The sequence below is a fragment of the Lycium ferocissimum genome, chromosome 4 (assembly GCF_029784015.1).
Source record: "Lycium ferocissimum isolate CSIRO_LF1 chromosome 4, AGI_CSIRO_Lferr_CH_V1, whole genome shotgun sequence".
Classification (NCBI taxonomy): domain Eukaryota; kingdom Viridiplantae; phylum Streptophyta; class Magnoliopsida; order Solanales; family Solanaceae; genus Lycium; species Lycium ferocissimum.
In genome coordinates this window covers 51206859-51225265 of record NC_081345.1, presented here as the reverse complement: position 1 = coordinate 51225265, position 18407 = coordinate 51206859, and the positions used below count along the sequence as shown (strand labels likewise).

At 36.0% G+C, this 18407-nt stretch overlaps 1 protein-coding gene across 1 annotated transcript in view; it reads right to left on the bottom strand.

Moving 5' to 3' along the window:
- Positions 1–7866: 7866 nt before the first annotated feature.
- The window catches only part of LOC132053481 (endoribonuclease Dicer homolog 1), a 30435-nt gene continuing 19894 nt past the window's right edge, over positions 7867–18407 (bottom strand). Inside the window, exons 15-23 of the mRNA XM_059445525.1 lie at positions 12506–12667; positions 12307–12402; positions 11610–12223; positions 11218–11318; positions 10913–11112; positions 9715–10647; positions 9219–9383; positions 8572–8939; positions 7867–8261 (exon numbers count right to left, since the gene is read on the bottom strand). Coding sequence (XP_059301508.1) covers positions 8084–8261; positions 8572–8939; positions 9219–9383; positions 9715–10647; positions 10913–11112; positions 11218–11318; positions 11610–12223; positions 12307–12402; positions 12506–12667 — 2817 coding nt within the window. The 3' untranslated portion in view covers positions 7867–8083. The remainder of the gene's footprint in view (positions 8262–8571; positions 8940–9218; positions 9384–9714; positions 10648–10912; positions 11113–11217; positions 11319–11609; positions 12224–12306; positions 12403–12505; positions 12668–18407) is intronic.

The window sequence follows — 18407 nt, the reverse complement described above, 5'->3', positions numbered from 1 at the left end:
TTTTATGAAGTTCCTCCTTTCCAACTTTCCTACAATATTCATTTCATCAGAAAAAATGACGGAGTAGACACACGTAGTACTCTAATTGGACGCGAAAGGAAAGCTAAAAGATATTGGCGAAAGAATTATACTCTTCTCTGTAAACTTGACTATAGATTACCTCTCTTGTATAGACCAACAATCTTTTGATATAATATGCACACCATGCCAGGGGCGGATCTTGCCTATGTGGTACGTGTTCACGTGAACTTAGTAGCTCGTGTTTAAATTTTTTATTCACAAAATATTCATAAATATATGATTTCTAACTCAATTATTATTATATACTCCCTCTGTTCACTTTTACTTTTCCAGTTTTTAAAAAAATACATTTTCACTTTTACTTGTCACTTTTAGCATATCAAGATAATATAATTCTTTTTCCCTGTTTTACCCATAGTATTATAATTACTTATTTCAACTCCATTAAAAATATGCACCAATTAATATGAGTATCATGGTAAATTATGTACTTCATTTATTATTTCTTAAGTGTGTGCCAAGTCCATAGGGAATAAGTAAAAGTGAACGGAGGGAGTGAATAACTTGAGCTCGTTATAAACTCATAAACTTCAAATCTTGAATGCTACGTCTAACCCTGCCTATCTTTCTTGTAAAAATATTGCATGAATATGCTAATGGGGGACTAAAAATACGAAAGATATTCACTATCTTTCTCGTTTAACTATCATTTGTGTGGAAATCTTGAATATAGCTTGAAATTGAGGAGTTTATCTGGAATTAAGGAAAGGGAAGACAATTGGTCTGAGGAATGGGGTACATCCTTGTAACTGCTGTTGTGCCAACTGTACACGTGGCGAGTTGGGAGACTCACTAAAATACCAGGCTCAAATTACCAGGTCTCGTTTTAAGTATAAGAAAAAGAAAATTATGTACTGTATTTAGTTGGTTTCATCCAAAGATAATGAGAATTAAATACATGAATTGTTTAATAGTAGTACCCTGTTTCATTTCACAATAAATAGCGTCCGAGTACAAAAGAACATATTATTCTTTTTAATAAATTCGGACACTTATTCTTTATTTTTTTTAACAAAAGAATTGCTTAATGATACATTTTTTAGTCGATTATAGCATGTCACATTTCTATACTCTTGTTGTCTCAAATAAGTGGCGTTTTAGCCAAAAATAAAAATAAAAATTGTTGTTTTAGGAATTCAAGAAACATCTAATAAATTAACTTAGAAATGATACCTTATATTTACTATTTTTTTGTTGGGCGTAAAAAGAGCTAAAAACGACACTTATTTTGGGACAAAAGGAATATTTGAAAACTGTTTGCATGTTACCCTTAATGATATGATTTAAGACTATAAATTCTAAGTGTATTTTTGGTTTGTCGCAAAATTATCTTTCTATCTTACATTTGATGCCTAGTCAAACGTCACAATATAAAATGAGACTAAAACTGTTAAAAAATGGGTACTATAAATAACAACATTCTTATAATTGAGGATATTTAAACAAAGACAAAAATGTTTAACTTCTCAACTAAATTAGAATCTCTGATACTATATGCAATTAATTAATTAATTCCATATTTAAAAATTGTATACCGGGGACAATAATTCCGTATTAGTAATATGTACTCTCACGTGATATATTATTAATACACCAAACTATTTATTCGGAGAATAGAATTTATCTCCATATATTCTATTTTTAAGTACCAATTTTAGTATCCCCCTCAATTGAAATACCAAGAGTATAAATAACTGGCATTGAGAACAGTAACAGTACATAGTTTTAGAATATGAATGAATGTACTGCATCATCGAGATTCGTCTTGTTTGAGTATTACGGTATGTCAGGTGGCTGTATATACAAGTAAATAAAAGGTAAATAAATGATAGTAGCACAGACTACAAAACAGTTTTAAGTTCTGCTGTATACACTTACAATATACACTAAAGAGATTTTTTTACACATTATTCTCTGAAGGAAACAAAAATACTCAAAGGAATAATATAAGCACAAGCGGAAGACTCAACAATGGCTATATAGAAGAAATTTATCAAACTAGAGAGAGAAGGTAGGAGACTTTACTTAATAACTCAAAACTAGGGGTGTACAAAGTAAACCGACAAACCGCACCAAACCGATAAACCGAGTCAAACCGAGAAAAAAACCCGACTAGTGGTTTGGTTTGACTTGGTTTGGTGTTGAACAAAAAAACCCGACCATAATTGGTTTGGTTTGGTTTTAGCTAAAAAAAGTCAAACCGAATCAAACAAACCCGACATTACATGTATTCAGTTTTTAAAACATTTATTTGTAATGTAATTTATAAATATTTCTTAAATTTTTTCGTAGTTTTTTATCTATTATCATATTATTCAAGCTTGAACTTAGAATTTTGAATGTCAATAAGTTTTATATCCTATGGATGTTAGTAACTCAAATAAAGTCCAAACCAAAACCAACTCAACACTAATGCACAAAAGAAATTCAATCTACCAATAATGTTGGATATCTATTCTTTAGTTTTGTATAATTGGTTTAGGGAGTGAAAATACATAGCTTAAGTTTTTTTTCTTTGTCATGTAACTAATACTTGTTAGCTGTACTTATTTTAGATGACTTAGTAGTTTTAGATTATGGTCATTTTCTTTATGGCTTATTAATTAGCAATATCTATTTTAACCGACTTTATTATCTTTTTTTAATATTTAATACAATGTCATCACTCTTCTCACATTTTATGTTATTTTCTTAAGAAACACCTTAATTATATAGTTGTATCTTACTAGGACTAAAGAAATATTTAAAGTAAAAGTGTATATGTTTGTATCAAGACTATTCCCGAAAAAAGAAAAAAAAACCCGAAAAACCCGAGAAAACCGAATAACCCGAGAAAATCCGAGGTTGAAAAACCCGAATTTTATTGGTTTGGTTTGGTGTATAAATTTTAAAACCCGACGCAATTGGTTTGGTTTGGTGTTTAAAAAATCCGAACCAACCCGGTCCATGTACACCCCTACTCAAAACTGTTGAATCTCACTACAATAAAATATGTGACATAGCATCCCTATTTATAATACTAGAAACCAAACTAGACTAGGACTAGAAAACTCATTCCAATATGAAATAGACAAATAAATCCTAACTAAATATGAATTAAATAAATACCAAATACCAATCCTAAACAACTTTGGATTAGTAATCTTGGTTTAATTCCAACATAGCCTCCCTTAAACCAAGATCTTCAACCTTGAGCGTGCCATTAACAATATCATATCTTGTAGAAGTCAACCACCTCAGACTCTCGAACAATTTCCTGAAGTACGTAGCATCAACAAACTTGCGAGTGCCATCTTTAGTCAGCTTCAGTTTCTCTTCAACAAGATTCAAAGTTAATTTGGCTTTCTCCATCTTCAAAATATCATGAGCATATTTTTTCTTCTTTTTGTATCCTTCAATAACTCGTCTTGATTTAAATTCATCTGCTTCTTCACTTGATTTGTACTTGGTCTTGTGTGCCCATCCGACTCTAGTTGACCTTTCAATAGGTGGTAGAGCAGTATCATCAACAAAAAAAATTTCTTCAAGCTCCTCAAAATATACAATCTCAGATAATGGTTCAAAATTGATTGTGTCTTCAATATCCAGAATCATGCACGTCAATTGTGGATCTGGACCCTTAATTATTTCTCGCTTCAATTTTGGGTAGATCATCAAAAACTTGCTTTTGATGAACTCTTTTGCTTCTTTCATCACTAGATTCATCTTCAATACCTTCAAACAATTTTTCTTGTGTGATAATGGCAGGTACTTCTATTCCTTTTTCAATAGCCCCACATTGTATAGACCAATCATGTCTATTACATATTTCATTACTTAAAACACTAGTAGCCTCTACCGAAAGAGTATCAGTCCCAATCAAATTATCCTTTTTAGCTATCCCAGAAATCATTGATAAATCAATTTGAACGTTATTGGATTCTGCATTGCAATCAAAGACATCTATACCACAACAAAAATTACCTCTACATTCTCTTCTTTTCTCCATAATTTCTAAATTCAGGCCTTCTTCATTTATTTCTGCCAGATTCGATGACTTTTCTTTATCTTTTGGTTCATCCTTTGTTTGCAATGCCTCATCCACTATCTCATGTATTTGCTGATTCAATGACATCTCATATGCCACCAATTCATCTTCTAGATCATCAACTCTCAACGTATTAAGATCCTGGGTTGCCTCAATATCTGTTTTCTTAATGTGAAATTCTAATCTTAGAGACTGCAATATCTTCTCAACAACTTTAACATCTTCCAATACTTCTCCATTGGCCTTCATATCATTAACTATTTTTATAATTCTTGTAAAAAATTCTTTGACAGATTCTGTTGGTTTCATCTGGGCCAACTTATACTGTCTCCAAAGCTCTTGCAGTTTCTCTCTCTTCACATCTGCAGCACGCCTATATGATTTCACCAATATTGTCCAAGCCTCTTTTGCTGATTTTGCATGCAAATATTTATTATAAACATGCAATTGGACTTTGCTATTGAGGTAATAGAATTCCTTATAATTCAATTGCATATTTTTCTCCAATTGTGTAGCTGCTTCACAAGTCAATGTTGTGCCATCTGGGGTTTCCACGAACCCTTCATCAATAATGGACCATAGTCCAACAACATTGAAGAAATTCTTCATCTGTTGATACCAACTCTCAAAATTATTTTTGCCATCAAACACAAAAACGGGACAATCCGGTAAATATGGAATATTCATATTCTTTTATATATGCCGGATCTCACACGAGGCTTTGATCGGATCTCACACAGGCTCTGATACCAATTTGAAGGAAATAAAAATACTCAAAGGAATAATATAAGCACAAGCGGAAGACTCAACAATGGCTATATAGAAGAAATTTATCAAACTAGAGAGAGAAGGTAAGAGACTTTACTTAATAACTCAAAACTGTTGAATCTCACTACAATAAAATTTGTGACATAGCATCCCTATTTATAATACTAGAAACCAAACTAGACTAGGACTAGAAAACCCATTCCAATATGAACTAGACAAATAAATCCTAACTAAATATGAATTAAATAAATACCAAATATCAATCCTAAACAACTTTGGATTAGTAATCTTGGTTTAATTCCAACATTCTCTCCACCCCGTTTTAGCTGTTAAGGTTACAAAAAGTACTTGTCATTAATTTACAAAATCAAGATACAATTAATTTTTTCCCCTCATTTTGCCCGTAATATTAATTATTCTTGAAAATAAAAGTTGAAGAAAATATGTATACATAGAGTAAGTAATTCTCCACAATTCTCTACTATAAGAAAAAAGCTGACATCATCTAATTTAGCTAGGAACTAGAAAATCTAGTCCTATATTATTCAGAGTAAAAATTCTATTTAAACATGAATTAAATAAATATTTGAATCCTAGACAAATTTAGTTTCCTATTCCAAGGTTGAATTTATTTATTTTAAAAAAAAAGGCCAAACCCATCGACAGACATATGTGGTCGTTCACTTCTTTCACTTGAGCATCTAAAGTGGCCCTTGTTCCATTTAGACACTTCAGGTAAGGTTCGACCGTGTCATTTAGACACTTTTTGCACAATCAGCCAAATATGTGAAATGTGTGTAACACACTCGCTGATGACGTGGCAAAATGACAAATTAAGTTAGGACATGTGGCGTTTGATCAAATAATAATATTAAAATAAATTTTGAGAAAAAATAATATTTCAAAAAAAGAGAAAATACCTTATCCCACCCAACAAGACCCCCCCCCCCCGCCAGCCCCCACCCCCCATAGTCTTCTTCTTCTCCGTAGCCCTCCATTTCCATCGTCGTTGTCATGCTCCCCCCCCCCCCCCCAAGATCTGATCGTCTTCCTCGCCGTACCCACCCCCTCCCCACCACAAACATCATTTTTTCATTGATCCAATGACCCATCTTTTTCTCCGTACGAATCTGACCCCTTTTCTTTTGGGAATTATTATCTGATATTGTGTTTTCCAGTGATACGTTTTCCAAAAGTTGCTGAAATTAGAAGAGTTTTATCCTATTTTGGTGAATATTAAGAACAAAATCAATTATCCATTTGGTTTTTTTTAAGAATCCAAATGAAGCAAATGTTGAAATGGAATTTTGGTAGATTGATTATTAGGTGTAGCAGTTGTGGCGGTGGAAATGGCAGCAATAGCGATGGTAACAGATTTGAGTCGGAAAATCCGACCTCCATTAAAGGAGTAAGCTTGGTCCTTGGTGATGGTAGAGAAAAAGAATGAAGAAGAAGAAGAAATAAAAAAGAAAAAAAGAAAAAAATGTCATGGAGCTCTTCACGCGCCTATTTGGTGTGCAATTCACCCAAGTTGTCGATCGCAAAAAGTGTCTAAATGACACAGCCGAACCTTACCTGAAGTGTCTAAATGGAACAAGGGTCACTTTAGGTGCTCAAGTGAAAGAAGTGGACGACCACAGGTGTCTGTCGATGGGTTTGGCCTTAAAAAAATGAAGGTTGATGCAAAAGCATCAAGAATTAAAAGATTGAAGAGGAGTGATCCAATACAACAACAAAAAGGCAAGCGCATACAACATTCTCCGGTTGAAAGGACAGACGGTTATGAGGATGAGGGTTTATTTGGGTCTGAAAGAATTAAATGAAAAAAAATATTAAAGACTCCTTTTTTAAGTTCTGAATAAGCCTATATTTGCATGCTCATGTCTGGTTTTATCTTATTTTCTTTACAGGTAATTACTAAAATGTATAAATAATACGAAAAAGATAAGTTCAGAAGGATCATAAGAGTTAAGCGTGTAGTTGACAATTTCACTATATTTTAAGCGTGTTTCTATGCCTTATTCCGGTGATATATAATAAGAACAATAATATGCATCAACACAAATAAGTTCGGATTGGCTTATATGAATTCTACTAACCATATTTCCCCAATTAATTTCATCTCAAGCCAATATTATTACGAATCTCATAAAGAAATTCTAGAAGAAATCCATATCATGCACTTTTATCACTGCCAATTAAGGCTAGACATAAATACCGAAAATCGGACCGAACCAAACCGAACTTCGAAAAACTAAAACCGAAAAAATCGAGCCGAACTAGTTTGGTTCGGTCTTCGGTGTCCACCTTCAAAAAATCGAAATAGCCGAACCGAAGTTTGATAAAACCGAACCGAAAAACCGAACGCGCACAGAAATTTAATACATTACCCAAAAAAATTAAAATAGTCCAGGCCCACTAAATTTAAGCCTAAAAAAACCCAATTGTAAGAAGTCCTCTTTTACTTTTGCATCCCTAATTTTTCACTTCAGTTGAAAAAATTAAATATCTTTAACAAAGGAAGATGACTAGGATACGTCTTTAGGATTAATGTATAACCTTTATGTGTTTTCTTAGTTATTCTTACTGTATGTATATAACACTTAGTAATCTTATATCATGGTTATGATTTTTTGTTTTTGTATATCCTATTTTTTTGATTTTGATTTCAATTTATCAGTTTTATGTTTTATTGCTTTTAAGAATATGAATTAGTGTAAATAGAGTCACCTCTAATATCATATCAAAAAAATCGAAACCGAAACCGAACCGAACTTCAAAAAAGCGAAACCCAAAAAATCGAACCGAACTGATTTGATTGGGTGTTTGGTGTCCTCCTTCAAAAACCGAAAACGAAACAGCGAACTAAAGTTTGATAAAACCGAACGCCCACCCGTACTACCAAATTGGCACCTACCTCGCTATCGCTCCTTTAGGCGAACCGTTCCATTGTTTTTAAACCAATACAAGAACGTCAGCAAAGAATCAAATTTTGAAAAAGACAAGGTTTCAGAATATCATAAGCAGCAAAATATTCGAAAGAAGTATTACATGTGGGGAAAACAATCTGAATCCCACAATAACATAGTCAAGGAGCATCTGATAGAAACTCAGTACAAAGGTCTAGGGACGCAGCCCGAATGACAGAAACATAAAGAGGTAATAAACTAGATAAACGCGACAGAAGACTAGAGTTGCACAAAGGTTTTATGAGTACCATCTATTTAAGAGTTCCAAAAGAAGAGATGCTGAAGAATCCTTGGCTTTCTTTACACTCGGCATAGGTTCCCCGATACATTCATCTGTCCACCCTTTGTCCGAAGTATTTACGCGTACACCATATGTAAACCTCTTTGCATGTGCTGGACCACCCTCGTGCACACATCTAAAAAAGACCAAATTATTGATTCAGTATGCAATTCATAGTGAATGTACACCATCAATATAACAGCAGTAGCATAGCATGCAAGGTAGAAAGCTATTCCCTCCGTCCCATCCCAATTTAGGTGATGGTGTTTTGACTAGACACGGAGTTTAAGAAATAAAGGAAAACTTCTGAAACTTGTGGTCTGAAACAAATATTTGTGGGTAGTTTGAAGTTAAATAGTTACTAAACATAGAAAGGTCTCTGTCTTTCTTTATTTGACTACTAAAAAGGAAAGTGTCGAGGGAGTAAAATGAAAAAAACTACTTACCGATACAGTGGCATAGGCCAATTTCTGCGTAAGCATATATCATTCAATGTCTGCCTAGTAAAACTCGGGTTTCCATTCTTCTTATTCTTCCCATCATCAGCCTTCTTAGCTTCAGCTTCCTCCCTGTCTTTCAACACAACAAGGGCATTCCTGGCAGCCAACTTCTGTGCCATTTTTTTCTGAGGATTCTGCGCCATTCCAACCTGAAGACCATCCACATATACTTCAACTGTAGCTATATTCCCACTTCGAGTTGCTTTGTACTCTAAACCTTGAGCTAGTTGTTGACAACGCTCTTGCAGTTCACGAACTGGATGCATTGGCAGTGTTTCTGGTGTGACCATCGGATGCAACAGTGGTTGGAAAACCTGACAAAAATTCATAAATCAAGTAAGCCGAAATTACAACACTACCAATGCACGGAGTTTGAGAAAGTAAAGAAGACTTTTGAATCTAATGGTCTTAAACTAAAGATATGTATAATGTACCAAATATCTTTTAAACTTATGGTTTTAAACATGCCATATAGAATGTTGAAACAAAAGAAATGACAAATTAAGAAAGAGGCATTCTTTTTTAAACAGACTAAAAAGGAAAGTAAAACAAACAAATTCAAACAGCGCGAGTACAAGGTCCTTGAAACTAACCTCCCATACAACTTTAGTATTACACCCACTGTCGAGAAAAATAGCCCCAGCAATTGATTCGAAAATATCACCAAGAACTTTAGGAGCTTTGCAATCCCCCAAACCAAAGGAGTTGAAACCTGGTTTTGATTGTTCATTTTTAACCTCGTTCACAAAGTCACGAATCTGGAAAAGATGTAAGGTACAGAAGACATACGTAAATATTCCTTGCAACATGATTAAGCCCAATACCAAATAAAAAAGGGATAATTACATTTTTGGACCGCTTTAAAAGAATACTAGCCAGCAAAAGTATGCGTTTGTCTATTAAGTATAATATACATATTGCATACACAAAATATACATATAATATACATATCATATATTAATATACATAACCAGTGCATAGGTTTTGCATATTTTGGCTTGGCGCCCAAATTAATTTCAGGTGACTGGCCAAAACCGAAAAAGAACCCAACAAAAATGAGTATGCGAAGTGGAAGTGTAGTTAAAGAACCTGCTTTTCTAGAGCACTAGATCCGTGACGAAGGTGTAAATGAAGGCTGTGTTTAACAGCAACGCGTGCGAAATTCTCATTGTTCACAGCAGCAGCTCGCAAGTCGGTCAATCGGCCTGGGGGAAGATCTGTGTATGTAAAGAACAAGTGCCTCGTGATGAGATGGTCTAATACTGCATCACCCACAAACTCGAGTCTTTGATAACAGGAGACTCCTGAAGACGGACGTGAAGCATGGGTAATTGCTTCTAGCAGTAGGCCTTTATCATTGAAGGTGATGTTCAAAGCACCTTGTAATGCATCAAAGTCAACACTCCTGAGTACATTCTCGGGAATGCTATAAGGCCTAATAGAGTATTCAGTCTCTTTGAAATTGAAATTGAAATCAACCTCAACCCCAATCCATTTCATGAAGTGGTTTGCAGCATACTTTCCACCCTCAACATAATATACTCCAATCAGTGCTTCCACAACATCAGCCATCGTCTTGCTAGAGAGTACACGATACGAACCTGAATCATTATCAAGCTCACCTTCTTCCATTTCATCATCTTCAAACTCATCACCAGCTAGAGCTGCCATTGCTGCTACAGTCCCGTTTTCTGTTGTTTCATGATCAAACATTGACGATTCTTCTTCTTCATTGGTATCCTCATCATAAACAGGCAACACCCCAGGAGCAGCCCATCTCGATGGAGAAAATCGATCTGCTTGGATGTATGATTGGAGTCCTTTACTTAAGGCATTTTGGTACAGCACCATGTTGCTTACCATTTGTTGTCTCATCCTGGTAAGTTGACCTTCATGTTTCTCGGGATACTTGAGGAAAAGATACCGACTAACAACCCATTTCAGATATGCATCTCCAAGAAGTTCTGCTCTTTCATAGCAGAACGTCTCCTGGCAAGATGCGGCTGTCAGTGCTTCCAAGATCTGTTAAAAAAAAAAAAAAAAAAGGATAATTACATTTTTGGAAAGCGCAAAAGAATATTAGCCAGTAAATGTATAGGTTTTGTATATTAAGTATAAATCTATTATATATAATCAGTGTATAGGTTTGTATATTTTGGCTAGGCCCGCAATAATTTCGGCCAATGGGGGTAAAATGAAAAAAGCCCAAGAAAAAAAGGCTTAGGCATCAAATGAAATTACAAGACAAATTCCAGAAAAAAAAAAAAAAATCAGAGGTTTATTTTACCTTCAGTGCTGGGACAGGGTAACCAATCATTTCCTTAAGCTGAACAGCAAGCAGCATGCTCTCAATCCTCCTCATGATCGAGGGCAATCTCTGAGCACCCCGAATAAGGGATCCCGGAAGTGGATGCAAGAAACAGAGCTCAGGAGGGAGGAAAACATAATACGTTTTGTCAGTTGACTCTTCGAATTCACCCTCGTGTTCTACCAAAAAAAAAAAAGAAAGATCCGAGCTTACACTCTTTAAGACATGATAAAAGACAAGCTCAGTCAAAAAAAAAAAAAAAAAAATGCAAAGTATAGACAGACCTTCTGAATGATCAAATCGTGGTGACAGAAGGTTCTTGCAATATGAAACACCGCGGCCTCTTATTAGAGGCTGCTTTTTATAAACCAAATCAACTCCATATCTGCATATAAATTGGACTGGATAGCCAAGTGCACCAAGGTTGTACTTGAAAACAAACAAAAGAACTTCTCAAATCTAGTGGATAAGGGATAAAGTACAGGCTAGTTGCCACAGAAAGCCAACTTATACCACCCTTGAAAGCCTTCAACATGAGAATTCTTTTGTTATTTTCGAGTACAACCAAGGTGCACTGTAACCACCTAATCCTTGCACATAATTAAGCATTTGTTAGCACAGCAGAAATCAAGAAAAAGGTTCAAACTTCTGAGGAAATGGAAAAAGAGGAACATACTTTTGCTTATAATAAGCAGCGTAACTGCTGTACTCAAGAGGACCAAGGTAACCTTCTTTCCTAGGAAATGAGTTCTCGGCAGTCATATCATTGCGAATGGAATCAACATAAAATCTCTTTCCAGAATGAGCAGCAGTGACAATTCTTCCTACTATATCTTCTGCTCTAAGACAACAGTCAGCCATCACTATCTTGTCAATTTCAACCATATCAAGGCTACTCCGGTTAGGGACCAATCCAGATGCTTTGACCACATCAAAGTGTGCAATAGCACCTCTAACACCATATGTTGGATGAGACTTCAGTCCAAAGGCCATACCATGTCGCAATTTTGCGAACCCATATTCCCTTCGGTCTCCACCAAGAGCACGCTCATTGGTGCCAAGATACACATCTGGGCGAGCTCTCTGAAGAGGATTGCTCCATACATCAGTTTTAGTAATTTTGTTAATATGATCCCAGTTGATATCTTTTGCAGGATCTCCAGATTCATCACCAGTAACAAGGGCAAATAGATATGCCTTTGCTGGGTCCCAAGGAGTGGTGGACGGCTCAACATCAACATCCAAAACAATGCTCATCATTCTTACATGAAAGCTCTTAAGGGACGCCAACTGCCAGTCAGCAGAAAATTAGAATTTTGCTCAAGGTAGTTAAATCCGTTCATTATAAGTTAGATAGTAAAAGGAAACTCAACCTGAGACTCTGTAACGTCTATTGCCCCTCTGAAGACAAGAGTCGCCTTCGTTACTACTGTTCGAGCAATAAACAAATCCATCGACATCGATAATACCTGTACCGATAAAATATTATTAAGTGAGGAAACGTTAACAGAATCCACATTTGGTAAATAGATGTTCATGTTTAAGATATAAAAAGCAAAAGAAAAGAAAAACCTCTGCATCCAGCTCATTGCCAAACAGTATAGCGAACTCTGACACATCAGTTAAGAATGAGTCCTTCGAGGTGCCAACATTCACACATTTGATAGCATACATATAGAGATGAGTTAACTTTGAGCTGTCACACGAATCCTTCCCCGACAAAATCCAATCACCCTTCAAGGAAGAAAAATAAAAAAAAAGGAGTCGCCCATAAGTGTGTCGAGAATATTGAAAAACAGAGATTAAAACCAAAGTTTGTTCACCAAACTTAGTAGTGAGAAAAATTATTAAAACTCTTCCATTGTCATAACAGAGTATAGATTAGATCTTGGTTATCAAAATAAAAAACATAGTATGGATTAGATTTTCTTTTTATGGGTATGTTGTTGTTGTTGATGGTTGTATCCAGGCCAGTGTGTGCGCCACCTCTACTATTCCGCTGGATACCTGCTACATTGGCATTGATAACACTAGGGCAGTGCTGAAGCCATATTTACAGAGGAGAAATCCCAGCAGCGAAGTGTCCCTCGCATTAATGAGAACAAACTTTTAAAACAATTTAGATACTCTCCCTGTTTCAATTTGTTTGTCTTAGTTTGACTAGGCACGGAGTTTAAGAAAATAAAGAAGACTTTTGAATCTTGTGGTATGGGATCCCAACATCAGTAAACAAGAATTGAGATGGGTCCTGCTTTGGTATCATGTTAAGAAATAAATCTTGGGCCCAACTCAACCCCAAAAGCTAGCTCATGAGAGGAGGATTACCCAAGACCATATAAAGAGACCACTCGTCCCTTTTTCATCCGATGTGGGACTCTTCAACAGTTTACTAACAATTGAAAATTTTCTATCCACATTTTACTCATTTTATGAGAGTGCTAAAACTTGTACCTTGTTCTATTCATACCTTAGTAGTCACATATGTATTCGAACTCGACAGTTGTTAATCGTCCTATAAAACTTTTATGTCGGTCATTATCTTATTCTGCCTATGATTTCATTCTAAGGTACTTCATTTACACACAAACAATTATATAAATGCATCCTTTTCCTATTCCTTATCTTTTGTACAAAATGTTAATAAAAATTTTACCCTTTTAAGATAGATTTCAGATTAGAAAAAAAAATGTTTAATTACTTTCTACTCCCTCCATCCCAATTTATTTGACATTTTCCTTTTTAGTCAGTCCCAAAAAGAATGACATCTTTCTATATTTAGCAACAATTTAACTCTAAAATTCCCATTTTCTTATTAAAATGATTTCTAGGCACAAAAAATTCTTTGGCATGTTTTAGACCACAAGATTCAAAAGACTTCCTTTCTTTCTTAAACTTCGTGCCTAGTCAAACACCCTCATATAAATTGGGACGGAGGAAATAAAATTTATGATTTTGAAATTAATTGGATTAGACAATAACAGAAGACAAAGAATTGGAGTGTACTTCCAATTCAAAGTCCTCCTATTGTCCAACCAAAAAAGAACCTCTTAACTGCTCTTTGAAGTTCTAAATTCATGCCCACCTATTACATCTGTATGCATTGTCTACACTGTTTTTAAATCAAAATCATGTTTTACATGCCCTTTTAACTATTAGGCATAAAAGTTGCAGGATCTGTTAGTTGCATTAATTTCGTTAAAGAAAAAACACGTTAATTTACTCTTTTTCTCCGCAGAATATACATCCATAAAAGGTAATTACATTTATGTTATATATAGAGCTCAAATACGGAAAAGATTTGTATGTTAAAATCTCACTTGATTTTAGTCCTAAATTCGAGGATTTCCTAGCTAGATTAAATACGGAAAGTTTTAATAACCCAAAATTTTGGTCGATTTTAAAGTTTTAAATATTAGAAAGGTATTTCTTGGACAATGCCTGGAAAGATTACAGAGGCACTTGGGAGGAAGCAGGGCAGACAAAGAACAGAGGTAGATGGAGAATTGTCCCTGTAAGCATTTAGTGGACAATTTGGAAGGAAAGGAACTCTAGGTGTTTTGAGAATGTAGAAAATCAAGCTGAATTGTATTTTGTTATTATGTTTTTGGTGTATTCAGGTCTATTACAATGACAGTGTGTCCATCATTGATGTATTAGATTCAATGCAGGAGTGGGACATCAGTAAGTAGGAATACCTTATTTCTTTTATTGCCCTTATCCCTAAAAAGAAAGGTGCTATAGAATAAGACTTTAGGCCTATCAGTCTTATTGGTAGTGTCTACAAGTTGGTGGCAAAGGTGCTGACTGAAAGATTGAAAAAAGTGATTGGGAGATTGGTCTCAGGTTATCAAAATGCTTTTATAAGAGGCAGGCGGATCACTGATGCAGCTCTTATAGCAAATGAAGTCTTGGATTGGAGACAAAAAAATGATGCCCCTGGTCTCTTATTCAAGTTGGATATAGAGAAGGCTTTTGACAAACTCAACTGGCAGCACCTCACTTCTATTCTAAGGAAAATGGGGTTTGGTGAGAAATGGATCAAATGGATTAAATACAGCTTTTCTACAGTTAAATTTTCTGTTCTGGTCAACAGAAGTCCTGTAGGGTTCTTTTCCCCTAAGAGAGGGATAAGGCAAGGTGACCCCCATCTCCCTTTCTCTTCATTTTGGCCATGGAGGGTCTCAGTAACATGCTGGAAAAGGCAAAGCAATTGCAGTGGATTGGTGGTTTTGAAGTGGGTGACAGGCCTGGTCTTACCGCTCCTGTTTCTCATCTTCTCTTTGCTGATGACACCCTTATTTTTTGTGGTGCTGAGGAGTCTCAAGTGAGGTATCTCAACCTCACCCTTATGATCTTTGAAGCCTTATCAGGGCTCCACATTAACATGACTAAAAGCATTATCTACCCTGTTAATATGGTTCCAGATTTAGAGTTTCTCAGCATCATGTATTGTAGCACTGGCACTTTCCCCACCACATATCTAGGACTTCCCTTGGGAGCTAGTCACAGATCAATGGAGATTTGGAATGTGGTCACTGAAAAGTTTGAGAAAAGATTGGCCTCTTGGCAACAACAGTACCTTTCTCTTGGTGGCAGAGTAACACTCATCAATCGTGTCTTGGATGGTATTCCTACTTACTTCATGTCTCTGTTCCCAATACCATCAGAGGTTCAATATCAACTTGACAAACTAAGGAGGACTTTTTTATGGGAAGGTAATAGCGAAAATCACAAGTGTCATCTAGTCGAGTGGGACAAAGTAACTCTTCCAGAACATCTAGGTGGTCTTGGTATAAAGGATTTAGCAGTACACGACAAATGTAAGTTAATGAAGTGGCACTGGAGGTTTAACCAAGATGATGCTGGTCTTTGGAAGGAGATTATCCAAGCTAAATATGGGAGCACTAGCCATTGGTGCTCCAACCCAATCTTAGCTCCTTATGGAACTGGTTTATGGAAAGATATCAGGAGATTGTGGGATGAGTTCTTTCTCAACTCTTCCTTCCAAGTGGGAAATGGGGCTCATCTTCTATTCTGGAAAGACAAATGGCTTGGCTCTATTACTCTTAAGGATGCTTTTCCTAGGTTGTTCCCTATAACAACTAACCCAGATTCAACAATTGCTCAGAAACTGGGAGGACAACTCATGGAATTTGCACCTAAGGAGACACCTAAATGACTGGGAAATAGAGGACATGATAGCATTGATTGGGTGTCTACAGAACAGTCCAGTTCTCACTCAGAGAAATGACAGACTTAAGTGGGGCAGTAACAAGGACGGTTCTTATTCTGTTAAAGAAGGCTACCTGCTTCTGAGCTCCAACAAGGACCTGATTGACCAATGGCCTTGGAAGCTCATTTGGAAAGTCAATTTACCGCCTAAAGTCTCCTGTTTCTTCTGGGTCACTCTAAAAAGGGCTTGTTTAACTCTGGACAACCTCATGAAAAGGAAATTTCATCTCCCTAATAGATGTTACATGTGCCATTGCACCTCTGAAACCATTAACCACCTGTTCTTACATTGTCCAGTTGCTACAGATGTGTGGAATATGTTCCTCACTTTGTTTGGTTTGCAATGGGTTATACCTTGCACTGTCAGGGAAGTTTTTGTCTGTTGGAGTTCTTGGAAAGTTGGGAAGGCCATCAGAAGAATCTGGTCTATGGTCCCTACTTGCATTTTGTGGTGCTTATGGTCTCAAGGCCAGATGCCTGACTACTCTTTTTAGCTGGATTAATCTTACCCCTGCATATAACCCAGACTCTTTTTTGGATTTTATTAGCTCCTTAGTCTTATGATAGATTCTTGGATTTGTCAGCTCTCTAGACTTATGATAGGCTTTTTGTTATCTTTGTATGAGCTAATATTTCCCCCTCTTTTGTAACTATGCATCCCCTTGATGCTTTTGTTATTATAAAACACTTACATCATCCCCAAAAAAAAAAAAGTAGGAATACCTTTGTAATATGGTTCAGTAAAACCTATGTACTATTTTTCTCATGATGAAATATAGATACAGTTACCAATTTCAAAAAATGACTATTCTGAACCGCAAGGGTGGCTCAGTTGGTTGAGCATATGGGTCTTTCATAATGGAGGTCTCAGGTTCGAAACCCCCTGCCTACGACAGCAGGGGATTTGCCTTATGAATTGAGCTCGTCGCACGGGGCTTGCCTAGTGCGGGTTACCTCTCCTGTGTGGTTTGCGAGCTATTGCACAGGAGATGGGTTTACCTTATACGCACCCAAAGGGTAGTGGCTGCGGGTTCACATGTCATCAAAAAAATAAAAAAGACTATTCTGTTTAGTGTGAAAAACTATTTTTAAAAGGTAAATAGGCATTCGTGCTTTCATATATAGAGATAGATATATATATATGGATATAAGCATATAACTATAGCTCCAATATGTAATTATTGCGTTCTATCGAAGCTTTAATTATTAGATGACTTTCCTGATCTTTTCAACATATGCAACAATCCGGAGCAACTGTCAATGAGTGCTGGACTGCTCAGGAGTGGGATTTATCATTTAGGAGACTTTTGAATGATTGGGAAGTAGACAGCTATGTTGCTCGGACTCTTCAAAAATGTGAACGGGTGCGTGTCGGATTCTCCAAAAGTCGTGTATTTTTGGAGAATCTGACATGGGTGCAGCATCCAAAGTGAAGAGTTCATGCAACTTAGGTAGACAGGGTGGCCAATTTGCTTCATGGGCTAGAAGGTTTCTCTGGCACTACCTCAGATTCAGATTCTATCAAATGGAAACATAACAAAGATGGGAAACTTTCGGTTAAAAGGGCTTATGAAATTGACAATGTACAACAAAACAGAAACCAGCAACTTTTGTGGAACAATGTCTGGAAAAACATAACAATGCTTTACATGGCTTGTAGTCAGAAGGGCTTGCTTGACACAAGAAGTTTTGAAAAGAAAGGGGCAGATTATTGTTTCCAGATGTCAACTATGTGGGGGAAACAGAAGAGACCAACAATTATCTCTTTTTGCATTGTAAATTCACTGCACGGTTATGGGGTTTATCTTTTACCCTCACAAACACAAAATGGACCATGCCTGAGCATACTGCAGATATATTGAGTTGTGGATTAACCCCACATTACATCTGGTGGACTGTGTGGGCGGAAAGAATAGCAGAAGCTTTGAAGATGGGTCCAATTCCATTCACATAGTTAAATGGAATTGTATTGTACTTTTTTATTTTTTGTGTAAAGAAAAAGAAGTAGAGGAATCAGAGCTTGTAGATTTGTTAGGCTCTCTGCAAGTACCCTTTTTCCTCTCTGTCCCTTTTTGAAGCTTGTAATGAGGAATACAACATTACCAGTTTCAAACAAAAATTATTGGATGTACAATAACTTTACTTTAACAATTCCATATAAATATTTGTCTTCAGTGAATGTACTAATCTTCAACAATGGACGTTAGTATTCCACAACACCAGGTATTCCATATGAGACTAA